Source organism: Sceloporus occidentalis, unplaced genomic scaffold (genome assembly GCF_023333645.1).
Source record: "Sceloporus occidentalis isolate IW3139 unplaced genomic scaffold, rSceOcc1.0.p SCAF_23, whole genome shotgun sequence".
NCBI lineage: Eukaryota > Metazoa > Chordata > Lepidosauria > Squamata > Phrynosomatidae > Sceloporus > Sceloporus occidentalis.
In genome coordinates, this window is record NW_028317003.1 from 5,351,503 (window position 1) to 5,373,461 (window position 21,959).

Here is a 21,959-nt window from a genome sequence, read left to right on the forward strand (position 1 = left end):
TTTGTGGAAGAATATTGCATATTTGAGGAATGGAAGAAGGGGTTCTCTTATATAGGCCATTGGTAACCGGCCAAGTCAGATGGATTTTCATGGGGTGGACAAAGATGCTGTTTGGCAGTAATGCCTTGCGTTGTGTATACATATAATGTAGTCTGCATCTTATCCGCCCCTCGCACACTAACTACGTTGCTAGCTGCTGCTGTTGCTTGTTTTTGTGACATGAAGTAAAGCCCACATGCCTTGCAGTATGACTTACCGAAACTAGCTTCATCTTCATAACTTGATGATGCCATGGAGGCAGCTGAGCGAACCTACACTTTCCTTTTTTTATCTTTTAGTGGAAGCTGAAGCTATGTTTCCCTTTTTTTATTTTTTTTTTATTTTTATTTTTTTATACAAATGTCCCAATACCCTTTTCGTACCAAAAATCCACACATTCATATAGCCTTGTAATATTGAAAAGTCTAGACACCATAGTTTGGCGACGTGTTTGATATCAGCACCTCTTCCATAGCCTCCCAAGCCCGTTGCTAATTCTCATTGATAATTCCTATAAGTACCCTTTCCTGTGATGCTGTGAGCACTGTTACTCCGCATGCCGAGTGTCTGCTCCTCGCTGGATTATATCCTGGCTTTGTTCTCTCGTTGTCACAAACCATATTTGTTACACTGGTTGCAGTTCTTCTTGTTCTGGTTGATTTCCAGTGGCTAGCCCAGTCCCAGTTCTGCGAGTACTCGATTGTGTTTTGAGAACAGAGTTGGGTTGGAAATCCTTGTGTGAACCTTTCTAATGTTTGTTTTTGGTTGAAGGGCACTCACAGGGAAAGTAATCTCTAACCATATATAATCTTTACTAGAAGAAGAAAAAAATGGAATGAGATTGAATGGGGTTGTAATTCTTATCTCACCAGACTACTTGTAGAATGGTGTGCGATTGAGATTTGCACCTTTCTGTTGCTTGACTGGATTAAAGGGAACCCATGAGTGCCATTGAGGACATCTGAGTGAAGTAGGTAAAAACAACATATGCATTGAGCGATGCAATGGCATTATTTACATCTGTTAACGTGCCGTTAAGTTGCAGTCACGGTTACTAGATATTATATGGACAGAATGAAGAGGCAGATCTGAAAAGGTGACATAAAACATCACTCGAGATTTTCCCTTCAGAAGTGAGTGTCACAAGGGCTCTTGGCCGACCATATCTACCCCTGTGCATATTTGGGGTGTTTGTTTTGGCTTGCGTGGCTGATGCTTCTGGTTCTGAAGTGTTGACTGTGTGAGTTCTTAGGGATTGGATACGTTAATGTGTTGCGTGCATGTTGGACGCTAGTAGAAGATATATAGTAGGCTTTAATATCTCTTAGCAGGTTTTAGGTCTGACTTTAAAGAGCATCTGCCGCTTTTCCCAAATCCTCCTAATTATGGTTCGGTAAATATTTGGAACATGTTTATGGATTCAAACAAGCTATAGAAATGTATCTAACAACCTGCTTTATGTTTGTGTCATTCGAACGTTGTTTCTATTATTCTGAGGGTCTGCGTGGTTACATCTTCCCATCGACATCTAAGTAGCTCTAAGAAATATTAGAGGGGTTCCTGTTTCTTTGGTTTCCTGATTCATACACTATGGCAGGAATCGACAAACCCTAGGTCGCCATGGTGACAATAAATCTGTCATGGCACCTAGGGTTTGGCCAGGGAGCCCCCAACGCCAGAGCCACTCTCCTAGCGCAGTCTGAGAGAGGTACTTAGATGCAAGCAGTGTGCGAAGAGCTATCCCGAGCCAACAAAAGTAGAGGGGGAGAGAACTGTATTTATCTATGTGGGAGTATGTTAGTGTGTGTGTGTTAGTATGTGAATATGTTGGTGTATGTGAATATCCTATTTAGTTTAAGTATGTTAGTGTGTGTGTGTATGCTACTCTGTATGTATGTTAGTGTGTGTGTGTAAGTTACTCTGTAAGTATGTTAGTGTGTGTGCTAGTATGTGAATGGAAAAATGTTAGTTTATGTAAGTGTGTTGGTGTATGTTACTACGTATGATATGTTAATGTGTATTAATTAGCATTATTGAAAGAAAAAAAAAACGTTTTACATTTTTTGGCCTGCTCATAAACCCCAACCAAATTTTTACCCCTGCTGTTGGGTTGTTAAATTTTCATGATGTTTCTTGGTAGTTAATATTGTAGCGTGTCTCGGCACATATTGGCTTGCTAGTTTTCATACTGAGATGCATATAAGCTATAAAGTGCTATAGGAAGCAGGGGGAGTTGTGAAGGCTCAATTGGGGGATCCATTTACAGTGTAACTATTGCATCACAACATTTGGTCGTTGTTCAAAAGTGTTAGAGCTTGCAAGATGTGTTGAAGCTAATCAATTATCAGTGCATATCAATGAGCAGTGTATGTGTTGTTTGGCTATAGTGCTGTGGGTCTGCCGCAGACGTTGTAACAATGCCAAGATGGTCTTTGATGTCCATGCCAACGAAACTACTGCAGTTACGTGAGAGCGTTATGACTTTGGCCCCCTGGAGGGCCTTATTCTGATTCCATAGTGGTGTAGAGCCTACTGCATCAATAGGAATGAGCGGGATGGTCTCAGGCCATCTGCTGTAACACTTGAGCCGTAGCCAGTGCTTCCTGCACAGCTGCAGAGGTCCTTGCTGGAGCCCCGGATCAGCTTGATATTAAATGTGTTCTATAAGCTCTAGCTTGACTAGCCTATTTTAACACCATTTGCCGAAAAGTGATCCAGCACAGAGCTTCGTAAACATAATGTCCCTCAGCGCACTGGGGGTACCCTTTCGCCACTACTTTTAAACACCGATATGCACAAAGCTCACCGTGTCATATGTTTTCTTTAAAAAGCAGAATGGCAGGTTTTGGGTGTAGCCAAGTGTATGGAACGTGAGCGATTTAAAGTGAGGCTTTTGGACTGTAGTGCCCACATGTCCCATTATACAGACACATTGTGTGCAGCCTGTCTTTGATCTGCGGATGTCATCGGCTAAAAGAAGGGTCAAATATATAGTATAGTAGCTTGAAAACCTAAAACATATTTTCTGTGCTAGCAAAATAACGCAGAGGTAAGCAAATCAAGACAAGTCTTAATGTGCTGAAAAGGAGTAGCTCAAACTAAACATTTACCTATTCGAATTAATCTCTGAAGATGCACCCATTCATAAGGACAACATTACCAGTGATTTGCTCAGGAAGAACATACCGGAAAAGTTGGTGATAGTAGTGTGCATGCTTTGTTCTTATTTTTCATCCAAAAACACTTAGTAATAAGCGACTAGCTCTGGTATGTTTAAGACACCATGCAATTGCAGTACTGCTCGTTCCCTAGATGAACACAATTCCCAAAGCAGTGTCATGTTATTGTAGGAACTTTCCACTGGTCGTCTTGATGGAATGAGCCAGGTAGAAGATGTGGGTAAAAATTGTAGTTATTCTAATCTTATTCTCCTGGGATTGATTTTATTTATTTTCCACCCAACCAGGCTATCCCAACAGATGTAGGGAACTACAGTGAGGGAATTTAAACATGCAAGGGTAGACATAAAGTATCCTTACTATGGGACCAGACCAGGGACTGATAGGGACTTGAATCCCTTCCATCAGGGAAATGGGCAGACTGGATGGGCCGTATGGATCTTTCCAGCCATCTCATGATAGCACAGTAACATTGTTTTGTTGGGTTTTTCTTTCCCCCACCTGCCTGTTTTATGTCAGGCGAGTTTCTATGCTTTTCTAATATGGAACTAATAATGGCAAAAATATTTAGAAAGTTCTGCATAGCTTAAATGTTGGGTAAACCAAAGGCGAATTGCATTGACACCTCTTTTTTGTTTAGTAAGTAAACGTGACCATATATTTGTGTGTGATTTCTGTCTCTTCCTTTATATCAGGGTTTTTTCCACTCATAAGATCTCACAGTATATAACAGAACATTATGCAGGTTGCATTTGTATGGAAGCGCATTGCTGTACCCGAAGACTACATTTAAGAGTAACTGTTGTATTAAATTTAAGATGACCTTTGCTATTTTTTAACTCGGCACACAGCAGGGTGTTAACTTGGTTGTTAAATGTCTTGACCAGGCCCGATGTGGTACTACTCTATAATGATATCAAAAGAAAGATAATTTTTTTTTATTTCTGTCATAGTTTTGATATCTTTGACCCATTTAGAAAATATTCTTAAATCAGTCATTGCCGATATATGTATTTTTTGCACCCCCAAAATCTTAAAACAATACCTTTTGGGAAGCTTCTGAATGTGTATAAACCTTATACTCATTATGCTTTTGGGTGAAAGTTCGAGCACAGGCAACATGCTCAGTTATCTAAATCTCTTTATACACGTAAGCAAAACTGACTAATGATGTCACTTGGACCAGTCATTCTAGTGGTTACCCTGCATTGTGCTAAGCAGTTGGGATGGACCTAGAAAAGTCTATACTTGAGTGGGAAAGCCTCGGTTGGTTATCTGGAGATGCCAAAACATCCTTATCATAAGGTGGGCGAGAGTAGAGAATAAGCTGGCGGTTGGATTGAAACCCTAGTTTTGTATGTTACATGGATATTGTCTGGCATTGGATTCAAGACACATGTATGTATTAGACGATTGTGCTCATGGTGCCTACCCTAGAATGACATAAACTAGTTTGTTCCATGACAAAAAAAAAACCTGGCTGCTAAATGTTTTGGCCGGCTTCTAAATCCAAAAGAAGTTTGTCAAGCTGGTTGTTGACATGTTTGAAACAGGCCAAATGTCAAAGTTCTACAGATAACAAGCAAATCACTCCAATGAGCAGATGAATGTTTGTTCTTGGTTTAGTGCATGATCATTCTGGAATATATAATATATAACATTTTTAATTATCTCATTCCAGTCCACTTTAATGCATATGATAGCCGAGAGGTCCTTCTTACATTTTAATTGTGTCCCCTTTGTAAAGTAATGGTGGGATTGGGCGGACATATCATACACAAACCGCTAGTCAGCACTAGGGTGAGTTCAGACGGGACAGTACTCTAACCTGTGTGATTTCAATGGGAGCGTTCTCCAGGCAATCAGTGGCGAGAATCACTGGACCTCGGAGGAGGCAGTGAGGGAAGTATATTTTATTTTGAGCTTTTCCCAATAATGCATGCATAAGCACTCAAAGTACTTTAATATGCATTATTGTTTGGAATAGCTCCATGGGACATTAAACTGTCTCTTTAAACGTATGCTGCGTAGATAAGCACAGCATCCTGCATAGGAAGTAACGACTTCAAAGAAAAGTCTTGCTTTCTTGCCAGCTATAAAACAATGCAGGCGATTTCAGCCGCCTAATAAACACACAATGGAGTTCTGCATATTCAGCCTGATTTACACGCTAATAGTGCTGAACTGTTGAAGATACTTACTTACTCCAAAGGGTGAAACTGCATGTTGTCATATTTTTTTAAGCTTATCTTTCCTGTATTGTTAAGTTACCTTTTGTTATTGACTTGTTCAGGGAGCCTTTGTGAAGATGGACTGAGGGGAAAAAAGGGAGGTAATTGATAAGTTATGTAGGGTTTGCCTCTGACCCAGCCCCGGGATCCAAAACCATTTCATTGATTGAAAAATAAGGGACAAAGCTGTAGGTGGATTGATAAATGAATATAGATCATAAAAAGTGTAAAGTATCAGATGCTATTCTACTCAACTACACCTAGCATTATGTGCAATGTCAAAAAACAAACAATACATTATGGAGAGAGGACCCGGCTGCCAAGCTAGAGATAAATATAATATATATATATTATGCCTGGTAACATTTAATTGTCATCTGACCGCAAAGCAAGCACTGATAGGTGGCTCTGCCATGGAAAGTGAAAGTGCCGGTATATGTTTGTGTAGCTCTATTTGATGAAATATGCTTTTGTACACATGAGCTTTGCTGCTAAAGATGGGTTGGGAGGGCTCCAAGGGTTCCTGGCATGTTTTCTGCTCAGATGATCTGAGTTTTCGAATGGCTGTTTGGCAACTTTAGGTTTTCATAGAAAACATGGTCCACTGCGATATGGAAACCACAGCCAACGTTCGTTCTGCATCGTTTTTTTTTGTTTCTTGTTCCTTTATTTCTAACGAGTAAATTCCTGTTTACTCCAACCACATTATCAAAACCTTACTGCCCCCAAAGGGGTAACAATCCTTTCTGCAAAGGAATAAGCTTTCTCGTGGTCTCCCTGCCAAAGTTTGCCCTTCATAATGCATCGTGAAGTGAAACTACAGCTCTCCTGCTATCTCTAACTTTAGTGAATAACCCCTATTGTTGTACATGCTAGTCTTAGTGTACCTGGCAATCCCACAGTGATTGTATAAAGTGTCAACCAAACTCAACTTATTTCCCTTCCTTTAACTTCCTTCAACTAATTAGATATGTATGTGTGTGTACAAAGTATTGGGCTGTGAGTCCATCACTGTACATGCATCAGTTTCAACTTTTTAATATACCCTGTTACTTTCTTCGTACTGGACTGACAGAGAAACACAGCATGGTCTTGGAGGAGTTAGAGGTGACATGTCTTTTTTGTTCACCTGGCATTGGTGATGATGCAGTTTCTGCTATGTGTGTGTGTGTTTGATAGGGCAGTCCGATCTTTCCTTGGCTTGGAATACACGGCCATCGCTGTAGGTCGTGGATGGGTATGTTTACTTTCTTAGCCGACCGCTCTGAGATATCTTCTCCAGGTGTTTGCCATCATTTTCACTGAACAATTACTTTTGAAGTCAACATTACCATCCTCAGGCACCATATACATTTCAATACAGCCAACTCTAATCCGGTTTCTATACGTGACTTCCTGCACAAAAGACTCGTGTTAATGATTGTTGCGTTCTTGGAATACGGTCCTATGTATGGCCACGTTTACCGTTCTTATCTTCCCTTCCAACCTCTTTACAGTTCTCTCTAGAGTGACATTAGTGTTGAATCTGAATTATGCTATTGATCACTGGCAGTTTGAACACAAGTTAAAGCCTCAGTCGAGTTATTGATAACACACTTATTTTATAGAATAGGTTTTTGCTTTTAAGACTTTCTAGGCAAGATTGGAGTGTTTTTACATTAATACAAATGTCACCAGCATGTCAGATGCCATATACATTGGATGTAGACCTCACTTGTATGGTCTAGGACAATAACATTTTTAGTGAACCCGCAGACTCGGTGTAGCTATTAAAATCCGACGATAACATTAACACATGATTAATCCTGAATATAATTTATTTATTTTTATTTAATGTTGGGACGCACTAAAGAACATTGGCGCCAAAACACAAATCTTATTCCCCCTTTCTAAATATGTGAATGTTTTTATTTTTTGCTAAATCTGCAATGTATAACCCCCCCCCCCCCCCCGATCATTTCAGACTTACTAGTTTTGGTTTCTGTTTTACAGATGTGTGTGAAGGCAATGAAAATGCATTCCTTGCTTGCTTCAGATATTCTGTTATGAGAAGAAACTGACGGCCCAAACTTCAGGAATCTTTGCTCCTCGGTGCAGCATGGCGGGTTTCAAAAGAGGATATGATGGGAAAATAGCTGGGCTTTATGACTTGGACAAAACCTTGGGAAGGGGACACTTTGCTGTGGTCAAACTTGCCCGCCATGTGTTTACAGGGGAGAAAGTGGCCGTTAAGGTAATTGACAAGACCAAATTAGACTCTCTGGCCACGGGGCATCTTTTCCAAGAAGTAAGATGCATGAAATTAGTACAGCATCCAAACATAGTCCGCCTGTATGAAGTCATTGACACGCAGACCAAACTCTATCTTATCTTGGAACTCGGAGATGGCGGCGATATGTACGATTACATAATGAAGCACGAAGAAGGTCTCAGCGAAGATTTGGCCAAGAAATATTTTGCTCAGATAGTACATGCGATTTCCTACTGCCACAAGTTGCACGTGGTTCACAGAGACCTGAAACCAGAGAATGTGGTCTTCTTCGAGAAGCAGGGACTTGTGAAATTGACAGATTTTGGTTTTAGCAACAAGTTCCAGCCCGGGAAGAAGCTGACAACAAGCTGCGGTTCTTTGGCTTATTCTGCTCCAGAGATACTACTTGGAGATGAGTACGATGCTCCTGCAGTAGGTGTGTATAAATACATCTTGGAACATATCTGACCTGTTTCTAGGCTGCAGTTCTAGCTGCTTAGTAATTAACTTGAACTGTCAAACACAGTCATGGAGATCCTAAGATTCGTTGCATGTTTTTTTTTTTTTAAAGGTGCAGTTCCTCCTACTCTGCTGAATTTAACTCTTTTTACAACTGAATGCAGCATTAGGAGCATCAGTTACTGTTTTGGCGTAGGAGCTTAAAAGTTTGTATTTTATGCGATACATCCTTCAGAAAAAAAATAAATTGACATTTCTCTTAAGGTTAATAGAGTGCTGCGAATGATTTGTCAAAATGGAACAACAGCTTTAAAGTAACGCATTCATTCAGTGCTGCCTAATTTTTAAATGGTGGTCATTAACTGAAACGACGGTGACCTCTAAGGAGGCAGGGCATTCAAAAGTTTGGGGTCACTTAGAAATTTCATTGTTTATGAAAGAAAAGCATGTCCATTTTGAAAATGTTGTCCATTAAAATAACATGAAATGGATCATAAATACAGCGTAGACATTGTTAATGTTTTAAATGACTATTGTAGCTGGAAATAGTTGATTTTCATGGAATTTATAGGTGTACAGAGATAATTTATCAGCAACCATCACTACTGTGTTCACTTATTCAAGTTAAAATTTTAAAAGCTAATTGATCGTTAGAAAAGCCTTTTGCAATTATGTTGGCTATTTTAGTTGTAAATTAAGAAAATTCCTAGCTATGCTAAGTGACCCCAAACCTTTGAATTGGATTGTGTGTGTGTGTGTGTGTGCGCACATACACTATATGGAGAAAAGTGTTGCGACACCTGACCATTACACCAACAGGGACTTTAATGACATCGCATTCTAAATACATAGACATAAATATGTTGTTTGTCCCCCCTTTGCAGCTCTAACACTTCTGGGAAGGCTTTTTGGAGAGTTTCTGTGGGGATTTTTGCCCATTCATCCAGTAGAGCATTTGTGAGGTCAGGCACTGATGTTGGACAAGGCATGGTTCGCAATCTCCGTTCTAGTCTATCTTAAAGGTGTTTGACGGGGTTGAGATCAGGGCTCTGTGAGGGCCAGCCAAGTTCTTCCACACCAAACTCATACAACCATGTCTTCATGGACCTGCTGGGTCATGCTGGGATAGAAAAGGGTCTTCCCCAAATTTCCCACAAAGTTGGAAGCATAGCATTGTCCAAATTGTCTTGGTATGCTGAAGCTGATTCTGTATAGAGATAATGAAGGCACTTTTCTTGTAGTCCTTATTTAGAGAGGGTCCCATTTGGTGACCATGATGAGGCGTTTTACAGTTTACCACAGGGCAGCATGAAAAAAACACATACTGTTCCTATTGGGCCAGTAAAGCAGAGCTAAGCATTTATAAAAAGCCACTATATAGTTGTTACAAACATTTATGCGATAATGTAGCTGCCAGTCTATTAAAGAAAGAAAAAAAAAATTCACAGAAAAGCTGTCAATAAATTGTGGTATTTAAGAAAAAAAAAATAGTGAAACATTAGTTTCTTCTTGTATTGTGCTTAAAACCAGCACAGAAATTAAGAAGTGTGCCTAAGCGGCGCTTTAATGAGTTCCACGACAGGAAGGAAGAAATGTGTTACTGTAACACGTCTGAAGAGAACCAGTATGCGCGTCCATCAGCCGGTTATTTACAGGCCTGGCGTTTCCTGTTTCTGTGCACTGGTGGGAGGTGGGAGCTCACTGGTGACACTGTTGCCCCTGATGTCGGGTGGCAGCTTGTTGCTCTGGGACAGTTTGTTTAATAATACAAGCGCAAAATAGGACATGCAATGGTGAGACACTCGCCTACTTACTGCCTAGTGAGCAAGATCTGCAAACACAGGTGTTTCCGGGGAAAGACCCCCCCCTTTTAATGCGTTTTTATTTAGAGGATATTGCCGGAAGAGCATGGATGATTCGGATACACGGCAGAAAATACACTTCTGGGATTTATTCTAATCATTAGAACACCAGTTGCATTATATGTTTGTAGACAATTAATGATCACTCTATAAGCAAAATATAAAATTTTTGAGACAAATTTTGTTTATTTGGCTTTTTTTTTTTTACGCGGAGTCCATTTGAATCTCGTGCATGAGGGGACTTTTTCTTTAGGCAGGTTTTTCAGACATTCAGCAACACAGACTTTGTTTTTATGACGTTATGAAAGCCCACGCGTTAATTTCCGGGGCTAGGGTTCTTTGAAGTGCTTGAATGCACAGAATATCTTTTGTTTATATGATCACAGGTGAGTCACTCGGTGCTATACCGTGCTCATGGCAGAAGAAACCCAAAATACATATTATTGGATGTTCTTGTAGATTGTTGAGGACTAGCGTTAATCTCTGATATAGGCTTATTTTAAGCATTATATTTGCAGCACTCCTAGAATGATGTGCTTACAATGTTAAATAATTATTGCTCCTTGGTGAGTGAAGATCAGGGGTTGTTTATCTTTAAACAGATCTGTCAGATTCATGACACTTTGTTGTCTTGTTTGGCCTTTTCAGAGCAGGTCAGTAGGGATGTGTTATGGTCATCCATTACACAAGTTTCACAAGTGTGTCGTCAGTCTTTCTAAATCATGTGGTTTGTATGGTTTTTTTTTTGGTTTTTTTTTTATATATATATATATGGTGAATTTTCCCATGCAATCCATGCTCAACTTTTTTTTTTTATGTTATCTCATCCTTCATTTTATAATTTCACTAAGTAAAATGCAATTTAGATACAAAGAACAAATGTTCAGAACTATAATCTATATTTAGCACTGGAACATTAGTGTCCATGCTTGTAATAGATGGAGTTATAAAGTTATCCATCTATAGAGGTTCATGAATTTTGAATTAATCATTAGTATCATGTACTCGGGGTTTTTAGAGTACTGTCATTTTTTAATGACTTGGTGTCCATGGTTCCAAATCAGAACTTTAACATTAAACAGAAGTTTGTAGTTGCCTGTTTTGGTTTTATGGTTTGCTCTTGTAGTGATCATTGGGATTATGATATGCATGGACATCTCTGATGTTGCACACCGAACCATAGTCTATGGAGTTGACTAACTCAGGAGCTCTAACGTCTTGGAGTTTCATCTCCCTGGTGCTGTTATGTATGATGAAGGGCTGGCTCTAGTGAGTTCCCTCACAAGAACAGTTGGTGTTTGCCGTCTGTGATGCAGGGCGATGGCAAGGAGAAGGAATGCGCAGTTAATAGACCCTCCTCATGAAAAGACATTTAAGTGCCTAAATCTATAGTAACTTACGTATGCCTGTGAAAAATGCCTTTACGCTTGGGCAATTATTACAAATTACATTGGCAGTGAAATGTACAATGTGTGGACTTCATATTTACTTCACCTACACGATGTTCATTTAAGGTTAAGAGGCTTTAATATCTTTTAAGCAGAAGCTCAGTACCTCTAGGAGCTGATGTTGGGGACAGCTGGCTTTGGTTTTTCCTTACCTGCACCATTTGTTTCTTGCACCGTAGGCCTCTGGGATCCCAGGCTGCTGCTGCCTGGCAGCGGACTTCAGGATAAGGTCTATAACGGTTCTTCTCAGTGTGCAGCAGCTTAAAGCTCTGTTTGGGATTTGCCCAAATAACATGTCCCTGTGCCCATGTATGTTGCAGTACATGTTACATTCATCCAGACATGCATATGCATGCTTGTGTTGCTTTGCTTGGGAGACCGGTACTGTATGTGTTTCTGTATTCCATCATATAGATCTCCCCCTTTAAGCGGGGCAAAGTATTAATGGGGTTACCCACATATTATATAAAAGCTAGAACTCTTATATTGCTGAGGTTCTTGAGGTTTAGTTTTTATAGGGAATTTTTGTTAAACGTTCCTTTTATATGTTTAGATCATGACTTGTTTGTAGTTATAAACAGTTGCTTAGAGCACCGTATCTACCAACTAGAAATTCTTGATAAAGTCTACATTCTTGATGTAGATGTAGAGTTTATGGTAAATGTATCAGTTCTTTTAAATTTCTAGTAACTGTTGTAGGCTATTAGAGCAAACGGCCCCTTTCTGTTGCATTCAATTTCTTTAGCTGAGCAGTTGATGGTAAACAATTGAGGCTCTAGGAGTATCTTTAGGTTTTAATTTTAGGTTTATCTCTTTTGTGCCATTCCCTGTGTTGTGCTGGATGGATATGTGGTACATATGTGGTAGATTTTAGATTTTGTTTTAGATTTTATTGCCTTCTTGATGCAACTTAGTCAGAGCGTGTAGATCTCTGTAGAGTTCCCTGGGCGGATTACCCGATGGTGTCCAGAAGTCTTAAGTTGGATTCTACAGCAGCTGCTTTGGGTGCGATCAGCACCTTATCGTGGGTGAAATGTTCACTTAATTCTGCCTTTTGTAGGTTTTCTCTGTGTCCCACTGAATAGATTCCTTCTGTGTTTGCATGTCCTGTCACATTAATCACGTTTCAAATTCCGTAAAAGACGAGCATGCTCATGGCATAGCGATAATAACTAAACCGTGTCCTCACCCTACCCTTTCACCTATGCGTTTGGTAGTGTACTCCTTAGCACGATGTCATGGTAAAGGTGAAATATACTATTTGCTTTGTGTTATTTTCATTGATAATGTGCCATAATAGGATATCGCTCACTCATGGGGTTAATAATCATTCAGTGTAAGTCTAAATATGTGTGAAAAATGATAAATGGCGTTCATTCTGAGCAGTGCGTGCATATATTGACACAGTAGCGATCATATGTGACACTTTCATCTCCAGAATCTATCTTAACTACCTGATACAAATATAATACTTCCTGTTAACTCTTTGGGGAGACTTCACCTTTTATGGTGTGGTAATTAGTCTTGGAAATGAAGAAACAAGTTACATGTTTCTTTTCAGGAGGGCAAATCAGCTATGTGCCTCATCTGGGTGTAAAGGAAGTGTTGCAACAGAATGTACATATGGTTTGCATTAGATATGTTCTCACTGCTGTACTAGTAAATCTACCGGGGGGGGGGGGACCCTATAAAACCCAGTATTTCTTTACCGTGTTTTTTTTCTTGTTGCCACCATGCGCTGTTACAGGGAAATAAAACAAATTGTGTATGTGATTAAAAACTCATATAATGACATGGTGTTAGGAGATGCTTTGTGACTGATCATAACAGGGTTGATGGTTGGTGCCTACAAATGGACCAGCCACCTTTCCAAAGCCTCACCATGTTGGCTTCCATCTTGAGTGTCTTGACATAGTTTTGCAGAGGGGTAACTAAACAGGATTTGCCACACTATGCAGCCTTCTGCTGAGTTAGAATACTCGCTCAAGTAAGTACGCACTGGTATAGTAATGTATTTATATTGTAAGGCTTCTTCCAATTAGTGGAAACCAAGTCACTCCAACCTTTTTTTTCTTGTTACTGCAAACATATTTTAAGTGGCATTGTAGCTATTAGGGCTATATTTTACTTGTATTTTGTTTTGAAGTCTTGAAATGTCTTAGCTGACAAAATAAAATGGCAAACAGCATCTTTTAGGATAGGTATGACGGAGCATGCAGTCAATGCTCTAATAATTAATCAATAATCATACGCAATATTTATAGAAATATCGCCCTATAGAGTGGGCAGCTTGCGCAGTGTAGAAGATATTTGCAAATGCGTAATTTATTTTATAGGACACTGACCATTTTTAGGAGTGAAACTTGAAATTGAAAAACTAGAAAAAAGCTGGTAACTGTATAATTTTGAGGTGTTTTCATGAAGGGCCTTTCTCATTGCAGATATTTGGAGCCTTGGCGTTATTCTCTTCATGTTAGTATGTGGCACCCCCCCATTCCAAGAGGCAAATGATAGTGAAACGCTCACTATGATCATGGACTGCAAGTATACCGTACCCAAGCACGTGTCCAAAGAGTGCAAGGAGTGAGTACCAGCATGGAAAGACAGATCGCAACTGCCCTACTGCAACCGTATCGTTTCGTTGTTGTACCCTTACATGTATGTCATCTGACAGACCCTAGAACAGTATGAACAGTATGTGTCCCCCCCCCCCCCCCCCCCAGTCTAAGAAACTGGACATCATTCTGTAGCAGTGGAAACCCTGCAGGGATGTTTTCTTTTAACCTTACCACAAAAGGAAGTTTGACTTAAATGTGACTTTTTTAAAAAGAAATCTTACAGGGAGTAGAACTTCCATGGAAAACTTCATAATAAGGCAGTAGGGTTTTTAAGATCTGCAGACTTTTAAAGGTGGTATTTTCCTTGAGACCTGAACACAATCTTGAAGGGACGGTCTGTTTCAGAGGTGTTTTATTTTTCTCCATATTTTTTTCACATAATATGATCCCTTTTGATCATTAAGAGATTATATTGAACTCACAAGTCTATTTTTATTCGGTTCCCCAGTCTAATCACCCGCATGCTACAGAGAGATCCTAAACTAAGAGCATCGCTGGAGGAAATTGAAAATCATCCATGGCTTCAAGGAGTGGACCCTTCTCCGGCCACCAAGTACAATATCCCTCTTGTGTCCTACAAAAATCTCTCTGAGGAAGAGCACAATAGCATCATACAACGTATGGTCCTAGGAGACATAGCTGACAGAGATGCCATTGTGGAGTAAGTGATCTTTGAGCTATGAATATATACATATGTAAATTACATTACTTGGACCTACTTCTGCATTATCGTATATGATCCGCCGCCCATAGCAAAAGAAAAAAAATAAAGTACAATCGTTTTGTGTTTTTTTATGCAAATTAAAATGCCCAGAAGCTTTTTAATGTTCATTAATTTCTAGTTTTGGTGTGTATACTGTGAGATGAAGACAGTCTGAGAAATATATTGTTATCAATAGATCTGTTGATAAACGTACCCTTTTGTTCTAAAAATATAGCATTTCCTGTTTTTTTTTCTTCCTCTCAGTGCCTTGGAAACCAACAAATACAACCACATCACAGCAACTTATTTCCTGCTAGCGGAAAGGATTCTCCGAGAGAAGCAAGAAAAAGAAATCCAGGCCAGATCGGCCAGTCCCAGTAACATCAAAGCCCAGTTCAGGTATTTAAACTAGTGATCGATTTACCTACATATTATCCTTCTGAATGTTGGAGTATTGATCAATTTAATATAAAAATAAATTACATTCCAATTCTAGGCTCATAAATATGGCTACTTGGTTTTTAAATCCTCCACATGTGCAGCAGTAGGAGTATATTGTATTCCAATTCAAGCAGTCGGGGACCGTGTACTAAATTAGGAGTTGGTAGATGAGTTTCCATGAGGATTGTGGTTTCAACTTTCCACCTACACTGCGTTCTGAAAGGCCAAATGTAGTAAACTGGCTCTTCCTTACAAATCATCTCACAGATTGAACTATACTGTATGCGGGGCAGCTTAACCCATTCTGATGGTGAAACCTACTCGGGTTGTTGTAATGGAGAGTGAAGTACTTGAGTCAGAACTGCAGGCTCCTGCTTTAATAAACAAACTATAGAGTTCTACCCTGATCAAAGCTTTAACGCAACAGAACAATGAGGCACATTATATAAAGTGGAAATGTCTTAACAAAGCAAATGGTGATCATTGATGACTTTTGTCACGTAAAACATGTATGATAGTATGCCTGGAGTGTGTGTGGTTTTTTTTTTGTTTTTTTTTCTCTTACATGTTTCACATAAGCAACATAGAAGGTCTGCCAAAACTATAATATAGTTTTGGGATATTTTACAAAGAAATTAAATAAACAAAAAAAAAATGAACATTGTTTCTGACTCACAATAACGTTGGAGTTGTTATATATTTGATGTGTGGCTACACATGGAAATGTTGCTTTTGGAATATTGAGTGCACTGCAGTTTGAGTATAATAAACTCATTTTAATATATCCTGAAACTAGCTTTCTCGAATAGTCTTAACCCCCAGTTTTACTTAAAAATATGTGTTTTATGATTCCCAGTTAATTTTTACTAACCAGTTTCTTCCCTTTTATAGTAAATTTTAAAAGCGTGTTTAAAGCAAACATTGAGTTCCCTGCTCTATTTAGTCTACTGCTAGTTTGTATCATAGCAACTGTTCAGTAGCCGTTTTACTCCATGGAATATGAACAACATAGTGAAGTTAAGGTCACTATATTTTTTTTGGTATAAAGAGTTACACTTACAGTTAATCGTTAATTTGTACAGAGGTGGAAAAAAACACCTGCACTGCATTAATACATGCCTAATTCATGGTAGCTTTGTAAGTGCTTCTTGGCTTCTGACTGATTTTGATAGGTCTGAGTTTCAGTAGCACACGTGTTAACCGTCTTGTATGTAGTCCTTGGCCATGTTGATTCTGACCTCCTTGTTCATATTCCTACTTATTCGATAATTGGCAGGAATCATGACTACACAATGTATCATCGGCGCCTTTTACAGTGTCCATTGTATTTTTGTATAGACAGCATCTATGGAAAGCAAACGACTGCCCCTATAACTAAACTTAAGCTTTTTGGGTTTCTCCTTAGGCAATCTTGGCCAACAAAAATTGATGTTCCTCAGGACCTGGAGGATGATTTGACCGCTTCTCCAATAGCTCATGTGGCTGTTCCACCTTCTCCTGCTCGCAGTGCAGAGAATGTACTCAATGGGCATAGAAATAAAGGTCTTGTGGACCCATTGAAGAAAGAGGATGTTCCCGATTTTACTGGGACAGCAGTTTCTACGCTTCCTTCTGCGAACCCAACAACAAGCGGAAGAAAGTGTCTCTTTAGGGTGGAGGAGGATGAAGAGGAAGATGAAGAAGAAAAGAAGCCACTTCCTCTCTCTGCACAAGTTGTTCTAAGACGAAAACCCTCTGTTACAAATCGTCTCACTTCAAGAAAGAGTGCGCCAGTGCTCAATCAGATTTTTGAGGAAGGAGAGTCAGATGATGAATTTGATATGGATGAAAATCTTCCACCAAAGCTAAGTAGATTAAAAATGAATATCGCATCCCCTGGTACAGTGCACAAAAGATACCACAGAAGGAAAAGTCAAGGCCGGGGATCCAGCTGCAGTAGCTCAGAAACTAGCGACGATGACTCCGAGAGTCGACGACGTCTGGATAAGGATAGTGGGTTTACCTATTCGTGGCATCGACGAGACAGCAGTGAAGGTCCACCTGGTAATCAAGGTGATGGTGGAGGTCAAAGTAAACCGAGTAATGGAAATACTGGAGTAGATAAAACAAGTCCCAGTGATAACAAAGGAGGAGGCAGCCCTTCCAACACATCAGGTGGTAACTCAAATAATTCATCTGGAAATACGCGCAACTGTTCTGGTTCTGCCGGTTCGGTGCAGCAATCGCCAAGAAGTGCAGGAGAACTGGTAGAAAGTCTAAAACTAATGAGTTTGTGCTTGGGCTCCCAGTTACATAATGGAGCCAAGTATATAATAGACTCTCAGAATAATCTTTCCTTTTCTAGCGTCAAAGTGCAGGAGAAGTCCAGTTGGAAGATGTGCATCAGCGCAAATGGTAGTGCTGGCAAAGCTGTACCCACAGGCAGCATAAAGCTGTTCTCTGACCAAATGTCAGACTCTGCAAACGAACTTGGACTCTTAAAGAAAAAGAACTTTAAAAACAATGTACTACAGCTACCTCTTTGTGAAAAAACAATATCTGTGAATATCCAGCGGAATCCCAAGGAGGGACTTCTGTGTACCGCGAGTCAAACCAGTTGTTGCCATGTGATTTAATGATGTCTCAATGTACAGAGCAGTTTGACACATGCTTAATGCTCATGGCTGCAAACATTGTTTTTTGTGTATATTCCACTTTGTCGTCTTAATGTGTTTTTTTTTTTTAAGTGGACTTTATTGGCAGTTATTTATTACCATTTTATTTTGTGTGTTGCCAGACTGAAGAGCAAACAGCATTGCACTGGATTTGTGCACGCTGCTAGCTGACACATCCTTTTTTCTTGCAGTTGATATTACGTTTTCATCGTGTAAAATTTCACATTTTAATATGAAAAAAAATAACATGGATCCACATTGAGTGTAGCCCAGAGCATACTATGTAAGGAGCACTTAGAAATTTCATGTTCAGCACTTAAGCTAAGAAATCCTTGTTTTGGTTTTCTTATGATCTTAATTCCAGTCCTAACGTCTGTGATTGTGATATACGTCTGTGTGTGTGAGATAGAACCAAAGCAATAATGTTTTAATGTTGAGATCTCCCACGGGGGCTTTCAGAAATTCCAAGGCTTGCACAAAGCAAACATGCACAGATGCACGGCGTTCCAAATTTCTATGTCTGACACCTGTCTGCATAACTGGATCCTATTTACGAGTAGCCCCAAGTATTTCAAAAGTATATGAAGATCAAATGATACTTATTCTGCTGTAGTGATGAGATGTGTTTGCACCCCATTTAAATGTGTCCTAAATAAATCCCTTATCCTAATAGTTATCTATATAACGGGACTCGAGCATATTGTCTAAGGTTTTTCCTTCCAGATCTTAAGTAGGGTTCATGATCTCCTCATCAGAATATCTTCATTGTGCAAAATGAAGCCATTTATCGGCATGATCTATAACTCTCTTAGTGATTTTAGCACACAGATGTACTCTGGCTTCAGCAAATATTGCAAAATGTAAATGTTTTATGGTTTTTTTTTTTGTTTTTTTTTGTTAATCGGTTGGCCCCATGTGTGATCCTGTGCTCTTTACTCAGCTTTTCCAGTCTGCCACGCGCAGCGTTATCTGTAGCAGAGGATCGCTGAAACGTAATAGCCCCAGGGGCCTGATAGAAATGCACTACTACTTTTTTTTTTTTTATTAGTCTAAGTGATTGTGCCCTCAGCTTAATCAAAACTACCAAAGAGCCCAGCATCTTGGAAAGGAATTCTTTAATCACATGCTCGGTCCCCATACTGCATACATTTCATTTATTAGATTGGTCTTTTTAACCCTTCCTTGTCCATTATTAGAATATTTTTAACGGAGCGCAGTACGGCTATATCGACGGTTTCTCTTCAGACGGTGTTTAAGTTTTACTCTATTAACCCCTTTTTCATCGGTTTGCTATTTATTAATTTAATGCAGTATCTGGCGACACGGTGAAGCAGGTTTTACAGCGAATCCTTAAGCAGGGATTTTGTAAGTGAACTGGGGAGATATTATGGTAATATTACCTTTTATTGTACAATATGGCCATTTCTTTTCTTAAGGGGCATTGGCAATAAATTATGTTGCAGCTGTTTTTTGGGGGGGGGGGGTTTGAGCTTTGTATATATATATATATTATGTGCAGCCTTGGAATGGCACTTTTTAATTATTCCCATGTGTCTGCTGTTTCAAACTGTTTATATATACATATGTATATATGGTGCTCAATAATGAATGGCTGTGTTGACAGTTCATGCTGCATATAGATGTATTATAATAGCCTTATTAGTTATGTATGATTGAAACTGGGTGTACAGACCTTTTGTTGATCCGTTTCTGCAGTTGTCCATACGTGACTGACTGTGCATGTGACATTTGTCAGGTTAAACCTTGTTCCCTAAATGGAACGGCAAAAATAACCACTACAGTAAGATATTGGACCAAACTATGAACGTGTATTAACCCTACCTTGTACCCTCCTAACGTTCCTTCAGAAGTTGCATATAGCTACATTAGTGTACAAATTAAATATTGTGAAAATATGTTAGCCTTGTATTTTTCTATATGTGTATATGATGTAACTGGCAACATTATGTAGCTGAAGATCGGGAAATCATACATAGGTGTAAAGGGTAGCACTGCGGTAAAATAGTATTAATTAATATCAGTTTGTCTATAAATATGCAGAGTAAAACCAGGGTTGATAGAGTAGCATAGAAAATGCTTATCTTGCTGGTGCGTGAGAACAGACGTTTAATTTGTAAACTAAAAACCAAAATGGCTGTTGAAAATAAAAAGTTGTTTAGTCAATAGAGTCATCAGATTTCATATTGTACCTTGGAGGTTCAGGTGTCACTATGCATTATCGCAGACCCAGTTATGTTCCCTTCTGTAGGAGCTCGGTTGGCCCTGTATAATAGATTACTTGAAAGTATTTTTATTTGGACTGTCTCTCATACAGGGCCATCTCAGACACTCTTGTGGGAGACATATCGTGGGCTGCCCCTTCATAATGCTAAATTCAGTTTGAGTGAACTTGGTCTTGTCACAAAGCAGTCTCATTCCACCAAAGTACTTGATGGCTTGAGTAGTGTGGTGTACCCAACTAATGGTGATGCCTTCCAGCTCTCCATGAACATAAAGTGAGATGATGAGAATGAAAATGCCTTCAGTATTCTAGCTAGAGCCTATATAGATGCATATGCTGAAAAATACTGAGCTGGAAAGGGCAAATTGCAAAATTAGTATCATCTATTTCCTACATGGTGAGCCAAGGTATTCCCCACTTACATAGCTTGAGTTTTATTTGGCCCTCCATAATGCTTTTAACTTTTGTACTTGCAGTGGGTCGTAAAAGGCCCAAATGCTTAACATTTCATAGCACCACTGGTCTAGAAGTTGGTTCTAGTGACCCCACCCCCCATTTTAAGGAACAGTCGTCTTTTAATTGTATATTTTAATTTAATATAGACTTGATGCACCCTACCCTTTCATATAGTAAACCATGGTGTTTGGGAAATTCTGTGCTTTGGGCTAGCACCCTGGCATGTGATGAGTATCTGCTGAGTGTAGTGTTCCAGCTGCAAGGTAGGTTGGTAGCCCATGGGATGCTCCCCAATACATGCACAATAACACGGTTCTCCTGCTCATTTGAACATATTAAAAAGTAAATGGTCATGAAAAATCTAAACATTTTAACAAGCCACAACAAATGCTAAAATCTATATATTGTCTTAGAGGCAATCATCCCCAATATTAAGATTGGATTAAACGATGTATTTATAGGCTAAACATTTTAATGCACATGAAGCTTGGAAAAGACACACCATATAACAGATGTTAATGTAATTAGTGTTTTCAGATAAGAAAAAAACTTCCTATGTAATGGGTCAGTGTCATAAAAACAAAATTTTAGGATAAATAGAAGATTATTATATTTTTGCCCTGTGTAGTCATATTTTCAGACATAAATGGAAATTCCACAACTCTTCCAAGAGTGATGTTATACAGGCTATTCCAGTTAGTTAATTTTGTTAAAACAGTTACAATGTAAATGAGCTTTATGAATAAGTTTAAAGACTGTTTAATTTACATGCGGCATGGATGGGATGTCCATTCCTAGGGCTTCTAATGTTAGAAAATAGGAATGTGTGATGTAGCAAATTGAGCCCTAAATGTTCTTCAACTGGTGGTGCTGAAGTGCTTCTGGTTAGGGTGTAAGGTTAGATTCAATGAATAATCTATAGATTGAGGAAGCCAAAGGGTTGCTCCTTGTTGAAGTACAGTCATGGAGGGCAAAGTATCTGTACTCGGAAACCTGTATCTGTGATGAGGCTTTGGAGGTCCTCGGTACTTACCCGTTTATTTACGGATGTACCAGCCTCAAAGCCAACTTCTGCCTACAACATCCATGATGTAGGCTGTTTATGGCTAGCCGATCCTCATGAGAATTTACAACTGCTGGAGAGCTACCCGCTGGCCCTGGATCTAAAGAATATTTCATTAACACATTCTCACCTCGAGCTGCTGGTACTTACACCTTGGAGGGGTAAATAGCCTGCGCATGTGCGGCTTGGCATCACCATGTGCAAACCTACCATAGGTGCTTCTTCTAACAGGAGAATACTTGTTTTGGGCACTAGGCTCGGTTATGTGGCTGTCCATATATTTAGAAATGTCAGATTATTTGAATGAACCACT

At 39.4% G+C, this 21,959-nt stretch overlaps 1 protein-coding gene across 1 annotated transcript; it reads left to right on the forward strand.

The window, feature by feature from the left end:
* The first annotated feature begins 7,547 nt into the window (after nucleotides 1–7,547).
* LOC149300734 (SNF-related serine/threonine-protein kinase-like) lies at nucleotides 7,548–17,846 on the forward strand. Its single transcript, XM_089484925.1, has 5 exons — nucleotides 7,548–8,136; nucleotides 13,911–14,052; nucleotides 14,536–14,748; nucleotides 15,055–15,189; nucleotides 16,637–17,846. Exons 1-5 carry the CDS (start codon nucleotides 7,548–7,550, stop codon nucleotides 17,844–17,846), a joined length of 2,289 nt encoding a protein of 762 aa, XP_089341051.1.
* The last annotated feature ends 4,113 nt before the right edge of the window (nucleotides 17,847–21,959 follow it).

Coding starts and splice junctions, on each gene's coding strand:
- LOC149300734 (XM_089484925.1), top strand. CDS start 7,548: ATGGCGGGTTTCAAAAGAGGATATGATGGGAAAATAGCTGGGCTTTAT. Junction 14,749..15,054: donor GACAGAGATGCCATTGTGGA/GTAAGTGATCTT, acceptor TCTTCCTCTCAG/TGCCTTGGAAACCAACAAAT. Junction 15,190..16,636: donor AACATCAAAGCCCAGTTCAG/GTATTTAAACTA, acceptor GTTTCTCCTTAG/GCAATCTTGGCCAACAAAAA.